The 8546-nt window shown below is 39.4% G+C and overlaps 1 protein-coding gene across 1 annotated transcript in view; it reads right to left on the bottom strand.

The window, feature by feature from the left end:
• LOC106880778 (protein mono-ADP-ribosyltransferase PARP14) overlaps positions 1-8546 on the bottom strand; it is a 99117-nt gene that overhangs the window by 23957 nt on the left and 66614 nt on the right. Inside the window, exons 4-5 of the mRNA XM_052973924.1 lie at positions 5589-7115; positions 413-661 (exon numbers count right to left, since the gene is read on the bottom strand). Coding sequence (XP_052829884.1) covers positions 413-661; positions 5589-7115 — 1776 coding nt within the window. The remainder of the gene's footprint in view (positions 1-412; positions 662-5588; positions 7116-8546) is intronic.

Genomic DNA, 8546 nt, shown 5'->3' with positions numbered 1-8546 from the left:
ATCTTCTACAATAATATATATATAATATCATCATCATCATTTCACATCTGTTTTCGATGCTGGCAAGGCCGGAGAGCTGCCCAGGCACCAATTTTCTCTTTTGGTACAGTTTTTATGGCTGGATGCCCTTCCTTTAGAGAATTCCAACCACTTTAGAGAATGCACTGGGTGCTTTTTATGTGACACCATCACAGGTGCTGGTGCCACGTAAAATGTGGGGTTGTCAAGTTACTTGCAGGACAAAGAATTTTAGTTGAGGGGGGGGGGTGAAACCAAGGGAAGTGGATGGGTGCCAGGGGAGAGGTTAGAGTATGATAGAGGGACAGGATAGTTGCCTTACTATTGGCTAAATATTGTAATTACTATTTCTATGCCGAATAATTTGAGCAGAATAAAAATGGTAAATTCTTACCTGTACTGATAGCAGGAATTGCAATTGACGTGTAAGACTTTTCTTCAAGAAATGCCAAACAATTTTGAACAGCTCTTGAAAGGTGAAATATTTCATGGTTCCGTCCATTATTCCAAACAGGTCCAACAACATGAATGATAGTCTTGCATTTGAGTTTACCAGCTTTAGTTGACACTACTTCTCCAGGTTTCAGTTCAATCCTTCTTTGTTTCATAATTTCATTGGATTCAGCTTGAATTCCAATCCCACCTGCAAAGATATTAGCTTTCTTATGTTCCTGTTTAATACATGTTAATATATGTTAACATATGTAATATATTACATTATATATTAATATAGATATATATTATTATAAATGCATGTTGTTATATTATATCAATATATATATTGTATTTTAATTCTATAACACATTACTTGTATACATACATACGTGTGTGTATATGTATATATATATGCAACAGTGCGTTAGTGTATTGAGAGAGAAGTTCGTCAGAAGAAGAATTGGATGCAGTCTGCGAGAGAAGAGAGCGCTGGTTTGGTCACATGATGTGGATGGATGCTGACAGCTGCACAAAGAAGTGCCGTTCATTCAAAGTGGATGAGACTTGTGGAAGAGGGAGACCCAGGAAAACATAGGACGAAGTACTGAAGGAGAACCTCAGAATGGTGAACCTTGAGGATGAGATGACAAAGGACCGAGATACCTGTGCTGATGAAGACCTGTCCTCCTCAGCAGAAGTGCTAAGGCTGCTCCCCCTGGGGGAAAAGATTGGCTTACAAGAGTCCTGTACTAGTGTCACGTGTAAACGCTCATGTGATGCCAAGTTAAAAGCACCCAGCACACACTGTAAAGTGGCTGGCATTTGGAAGGGCATCCAGCCTTAGAAACCAAGCCAAATTAGACTGGAAACTGGTGCAGCTTCAGTCAAACTGTCCAACCCATGCCAGCATGGACAATAGATTAAATGATGAAGATATCATCATCATCATTTGAAACGTCTGCCTTCCATGCTAGCATGGATGGGACAGTTTCATGGGAGCTGGCGAAGCTAAAACCTGCACCAGACTTCTGTGATTGTTTTGTCAGGATTTTCACAGATGGATGCCCTTTTAAACACCAACCAGCCAGCAGAGTGGACTTAATGCCTTTTTCATGGAACAAGCACAGGTGAGGTGAGTGGTGCTTTTTGTGTGTCACAAGCACAGGTGAGGTCACTTTTGGCCAGGTTTTTACAGCTGGATGCCCTTCTGAGCACCAACGACTTTAGAGTGTGCACTGGAAGCTTTTAAGTAGCATCTGCACTGACAGGGTCACCAAGTACTTGCAAGACAAAAACTTTTAAGGGGGAGGAGGCATTGGAGGAGGTGATGATGAAAAGGTTATAGCGAGACAGATACAGGTGTGTAGCTGAAGAGGAAGTACAAAGTTACCTGGCCGGAGAGAGAGAGAGAGAGATCAGGAATGAAGACAGAAACAGGTGTGCTACCACAGAGAGAATACACGGTTGCTCAACCCGAGGGAAGTGCAGGAGAAGGAAAGAGAGTGGGAGACAGCAGGATGGAGATGGTGGCAAAGTGCTGGGCATACTCACAATGGTCAGGGATCAGAATATAAATGGGATGGTTGAGTAAAGGAAGAAAGAGGTATAGATGGTGGCAAGTGCCAGGGCATACCTTCGAGGTTCAAATGCCATAATATAAGTAACAAGATATTGTGAAGTAAGTGTGATTAAAAAGTGCGAGTAAGTGGTGAAAGACCTGGGGATGTATGGAGTTGGTGGTGGTGGGGGAGGCTACTGGATAGCAATGATACAGAGGAACGGGTGTGAGGACAGGATTGGGGAGTGAGAGCTAAGCATAATGTATGAAGGAGTTATGTGTGGGTGGAACACATAGGTCGGGGGCTAGCAGATAGCAATAATAGACTAAGAAGGACATGTGGGTAGGACACACAGGTCAGGAGCAAGTGGAGAGCAATGATACAGTGACAAAGGTCCAAGGGGACAGGAGTGGGATGTAATCCAAGGGCATGAAGCAGTAATGTGAGGAAGAGAAGAAATGTAGAGATGCAGATTGGTTTGTTGGGGTAGGGTGTGTGAGAATTCAGTTTTGCTGATGTGGCTGGGTCTTCTCAAGAACTTCATATCGCCAGGCATCTTAGTAAATTGTCATTTCCTCCATGAGGTCCAACTTCCTGAGATCAGTCCTTACCACTTCATCCCATGTCTTCCTGGGTCTCCCTCTTCTGTGGACACCATCCACTTTCAATGATCAGCACTTCTTTATTCAGCTGTCCTCATTCATACACATCACATGTCCAAACCAATGTAGTCTTCTCTTTTGCAAGCTACATTTGATTCCTCTTATGCCCAATTTTTCTCTCAATACATTTGCACTTTGCCATACATGTGCACTGTTGTTTCACATCCAATGGTGCATACCGCCTTCATTTCTCTCCAGTCTACGCATGCCTTCTGTACTCAGAGCCCATATCCCACTACCATGGAGTATAGCCGTTCAAACACAAGCATCATAGAGTCTACCTTTCATTCTGCCAACAGAGGTAATGGCTCTCTGAACTTCCTCCACCCAATTCTTATTCTAGAAATAATACTTCCAGAGCATCCTCCACCATGGCTAATTTGGTCACTTGGGAAACAGAAACTGCCTACAACCTCAAGAGAACCTCCTGGATATTTGAAAGAATCTAAGCCCCGTGTGCTCTGAGTGCTTATAGTTCCTGCACATCTGCCACATATAAAGACGACTTTATCTGTTAATCTACCTGTGATTCCACAGCATCTCTTATGTTTCCATGGTTTACACTGGGTGCAGCAAATGGAATTACTTCCAACTCCTTTCCTACATATATTTGTGTGTGTGTGGTGCAAAAATTATAAATAACATGATGATGAGGTAAAGGAAAATAGTGTATCAACTTTATGCTTAGAGAGAATAGAAGTGTTTACCATTTTGAGCCTACTCTTTGACAGAAAGAATAGAAGAAGAGAGAGAAAAGAAGAAACATGTGTCAGAGTACATTATTTACATTTGACAGATATTTGTCCTCATCTTGTTTGTTGTTAGCACAACGTTTCGCATGATATACCCTCCAGCCTTCATCAGGCGTCTTGGGGAAATTTTGAACCTGGGTTCTCATTCCTAAGGTATTTTCGATGTTATTATTATTATTTTTATTATTATTCAGGTCGCTGCCTGGAATCGAACTCGGAATCTTGGGGTTAATAACCTGTGCTCTTAACCACTACAGAGCGGGAGAATTATTTCCCTTTCCAGATGGAGACAGGAGTCTGGGTAGCCTCTATGCAAAACCAGTCTGAACATGGACAGATGTTGCAAGGAATGACCAATCAAGCAGTAATGGCACAAGACCAAGGTGTCAGCAAAGAGTCAGCCAGGCAGCAACCAGTCTGTCCAATGTATGAGGAATGGCAAAGAGAGAAGAGGATGCAGTAAATCAGATGACTGGAGGTGCCAGAGAAGGAATCAGTGATGGCAAGGAAGCAGTCATGGGCACCAGTGAATATGGTGGTGCTAGAGAAGAAGGGACATGTATGGCAGTGTAGGGAAGAGCAAAGGGAGGAATTCCGACTGAGTGATGTGATAGGGGAAAGAGCAACAGGCCAGTAGGTTGTGGGTGCATTCGAAGGAAAGGGATGCTTTCCAAACCTGAACAACAATATTTCTTGAATTGTAGTTCAGGACTTGGCAAACATTTGCAGTTGATTATTGTAGGAGAGTTTAAGAGTGAAATGGAGAAAAAAAAAAGGGGGGAATAAGGATAAGAGGAAGAGTAACATGGCAAAGAATGATGGGTGTGAATGATAGAGAGGAGATAAGAGAGGGGAAAGTAGGATGAGCAACTACATAGAAGCATAAGAGAAACGAGTGGTATGGAATGATGTGTAACAGAAGAAGAGACCAGCATTGCATCAGACAAAAGTTTATTTAAATGGAATGTAAATGTTGATGACAACATCATCATCATCGTCATTTAACATCCGCTTCCCATGCTGGCATGAGTTGGATGGTTTGACTGAGGTCTGGCAAGCCAGAAGGCTGCAGCAGGCTCCAATCTGATCTGGCAAAGTTTCTACAGCTGGATGCTCTTCCTAATGCCAACCACTCCATGAGTGTAATGGGTGCTTTTTACATGCCACCGGCACGAGGGCCAGTCAGGCGGTTCTGGCAATGACTATGCTCAAAAGGTGTTTTTTTTTTACATGCTACCTGCATGGGAGCCACTCTGGCGGCACTGGCAACGACCACACGCAAATGTTGTTTTTCATGTGCTACTGGCACATGTGCCACTAAGGCGATGCTGGCAACGATCACACTCGAATGCTGCTTTCTTTATGTGCCACCGGCACAGGAGCCAATTCGAGGCCCTGGCAACGATCATGCTCAGATCTGCCTCTAACATTCCACTGGCACGAGTGCCAATCAGGCGGTACTGTTATCGGCCACGTCAGCGATTTTGATTTGGGTTTCACTTGCCTCACTAAGTCTTTGCAAGTAGAGTTTATTGTCCAATGAATGAAGGGTATTCGTAGGTGGGCTGGTTACTCACTGGTATAGGCCATGGGCTATGGTCTCACTTGGCTTGTGAGGTCTTCTCGAGCACAGCATATCTTCAACATTTATAATTATCCAGATTATAGGGACTGGTCAGTGATCAAGTGTCTCAACTCTATAAACGATTATTGTTACACAAATAGAAATCACCACCACCATAATTTCTTGTCCATGGTTGGATGTCCTTCCTGTAGCCAAGTGTCACATGTTTCCAAATGAGGGAATATTTCCCCATGGTCAGACATGTTTTTCATGGAAGACTGGAAATGACACAACATCACTTGTGTGATGGTGATGTTCATTTACAACCATCGTGTGCTGTCAAGATCTTGCTACTCCCCCTCCACATATATATACATATATATATTTATATGTATGCAAGGACGATGAGCTTCTTTCAGTTTCTATCAACGAAATCCACTTCCAAGGCTTTGGCCAACCATTGACCTACAACAGAAGACACTTGTCCAAAATGCTATGAGTAGGATTGAACCTGAAACCACATGGTCAGGAAGTAAGCTTCTCAACCACACATGGATCTGAAAAGAAACGTTAAACTATAAAAAATGGTATGACTAACCTTTCTGCACAATGGCTGCTCTCATGTGTTCCAGTCTGCCATTTGCAGCATTAACAATAGCATCTGTGTCCAGAGTTGTGATGTCACCTTCCCTCAACACTATTTCACAGTTTTTATACTTAAAATTAAGTATTTCTTCTGTTTCACTTCCTAAATCTGAATTTAATGATATTATACTCTCAGATTCATTCTGCATTTCACATAAGAAATTCTTTCCTGCTTCACTTTCCAGAAATTCTTGAAATCCAAACATTTCAAAGTTTACTTCTTTTGAGCTGATATCTTTTCTTAGATTTCCTATAAATGTTTCCATTTTCCTAATTTTTTTTTGTGTTCCTTCCACGTGTAACTTATTATCTTTGAGACACACATTCTTCATTTTATTTTTCTCACCAAAGTCATTGATTTCCTGTTCTTTGAACTCTTTAAGAAAGAGGAAATGTTCAAGAGGCATCGATATATAAGATTCATAAGTTAACGATTGCTCAAAGTTATCAATTTTGCTTTTTATATCATTAATTATTGCATCAACAGCAACAATAGAATCTTCTCCAATAAAATGGGAATTTGGAAACTCTTTTTTTAGACTTTCAACAAATGTCAACCACTTTCCATGATTTGGAGTACCCTTAATTTTGTCTACAAAATCCAATGTATTGGCAACAAAACTTTGTTTCATAACTTTTTCCAAATCTGAAAGATGTCTTTTATCACTTGCATAAAGTAATACTGAATCACCATTACCTGGTTCCCAGGAACCAATACATTTCTTGCCTCTCAGTTTTTCATCAAGATATTCTTTCACTGGTTTTTTATTTATGATCATTCCAGCATTTAAAGGTAAACACAGTTTAGATTTTACAACTGCCTGGAGTATTTTATTCATATCCTTTTGACAATTAGTTATTTCAGAAGACTGGCCTTCAAAAATAACTTTGTCACCATGAATTCTAACTTGTAGATCTTCAGATTGTCTTTGTGCCTGCTCAAAAAATCTGTGACCAGATAGAATACGTCTTTCATGAATATTTAAATCATACTCACATATCCTTCTAAAATGATCCAAAAGTCTGTTTTTCATTTTAATCACATTACTTTTATTAAATCCCAAAATATTAGCTTGGCAGTTTTGGTAATCAAAATAAAAATACATCTTATCAACTTGACTGTTAAATATTCTAACAATGTCTTCAAAAATATCGGTTGGAACATCAATAGTTTCAACAGTAATGGAATTTAATAAATCTTTCAAAGACTGTTCAATTTCCTCAAAATTTCCTTCAGAATAATTTAATTTCAGTTTATTAAACTTGGAATCTCTCCAAAGAACTTCAGCCCATTTCTTTAATTGGTCATTAACTATGATTTTATGTGTCTTTAAAAAAGTCAGATGGAACCTGGAAGGTACTAAATAGTCATAGACTTGCTGTCTTGAGATGGTATTTTCTTCAGATGGTTCCCAGAATGGCTGAACATCCAACTCCACATTTTGCAGTATATGACCTCTGCTACAAACGTCCAGCACAACTAAATTATGAAAAAATAAAAAGATAAAATCATTTCGTTGGTGGGGGATTAGGGGTGAGATGGGGAGTTCAGTTGGTCAAGACAGAAAAGTATTTGAAGACAAAGTTATATGTAATTATTATAATACATTAGCAATTAGAAAATTATAATCAACATTTAAATGATACTAAGTAAATACAATCTCTATTAATTATAATAAATAATAGAAACATCAGAGGAATTCTGGTTTCAAATTTTGGCACAAGGCCAGCAATTTCAGGAGAGTGGCAAAGTCAATTACATCGACCCCAGTGCTCAACTGGTACTTATTTTATTGACCATAAACATCACTAGAATTCTGGTTTCAAATTTTGGAACAAGGCCAGCAATTTCAGAAGAGTGGCAAAGTCAATTACATCGACCCCAGTGCTCAACTGGTACTTATTTTATTGACCATAAACATCACTGGAATTTTGGTTTCAAATTTTGGCACAAGGCCAGTAATATCAGGACAGTGGCAAAGTCAATTACATCGACCCCAGTGCTCAACTGGTACTTATTTTATTGACCATAAACATAGCTGGAATTCTGGTTTCAAATTTTGGCACAAGGTCAGCAATTTCAGGAGAGTGGCAAAGTCAATTACATCGACCCCAGTGCTCAACTGGTACTTATTTTATTGACCATAAACATCACTAGAATTCTGGTTTCAAATTTTGGCACAAGGCCAGCAATTTCCAGAGAGTGGCAAAGTCAATTACATCAACCCCAGTGCTCAACTGGTACTTATTTTATTGACCATAAACATCACTGGAATTCTGGTTTCAAATTCTGGCACAAGGCCAGCAATATCAGGAGAGTGGCAAAGTCCATTACATCGACCCCAGTGCTCCACTGGTACTTATTTTATTCAGCATAAACATCATTGAAATATTAAAACATTGTTATCACAGTAAGATTTATTATAGCAATATTAACTCTTACATGCTAATGTAAGGGTGGTTATTATTATTATTATTATCATTATTATTATTATTATTATTATTATTATTATTATTATTATTATTATTATTATCATCATTATTATTATTATTATTAAACATTTGGTAGTTTCAGGCAAATTTCTACTGCATCACCTGCTACATCCACGTGTTACTGAGGTGTGTGCAGCATTGTGTGTTCTTTTTTGTTGTTGTTGGGAGAGTGTAAACTCTTTCCAGTATTATATTGTATCAGTTTGTTTGTTTTTTTTGTTATGGGGTCTGGTTGCAGTCTTTTGTTGTATTAGTGTTTGTATTTTGTATTGTGTGTGTAATGCGAGTTGTGTATCCAGTCTTCTGATGGTTGTTTATTTTATTGGATATTTGCTATGTAGAATGTGTCTTGTGTTTGTGGAGTGTTTTGTTTGGATTGTATTACTGAGTTGATAGTGTGTTGCTGTTTGTAGCAGGC

This window comes from Octopus bimaculoides, chromosome 1 (genome assembly GCF_001194135.2).
Source record: "Octopus bimaculoides isolate UCB-OBI-ISO-001 chromosome 1, ASM119413v2, whole genome shotgun sequence".
NCBI classification, from domain to species: Eukaryota; Metazoa; Mollusca; class Cephalopoda; order Octopoda; family Octopodidae; genus Octopus; species Octopus bimaculoides.
Note: the sequence above shows the minus strand (reverse complement) of the source record. Positions and strands in the feature narration are given on the sequence as shown.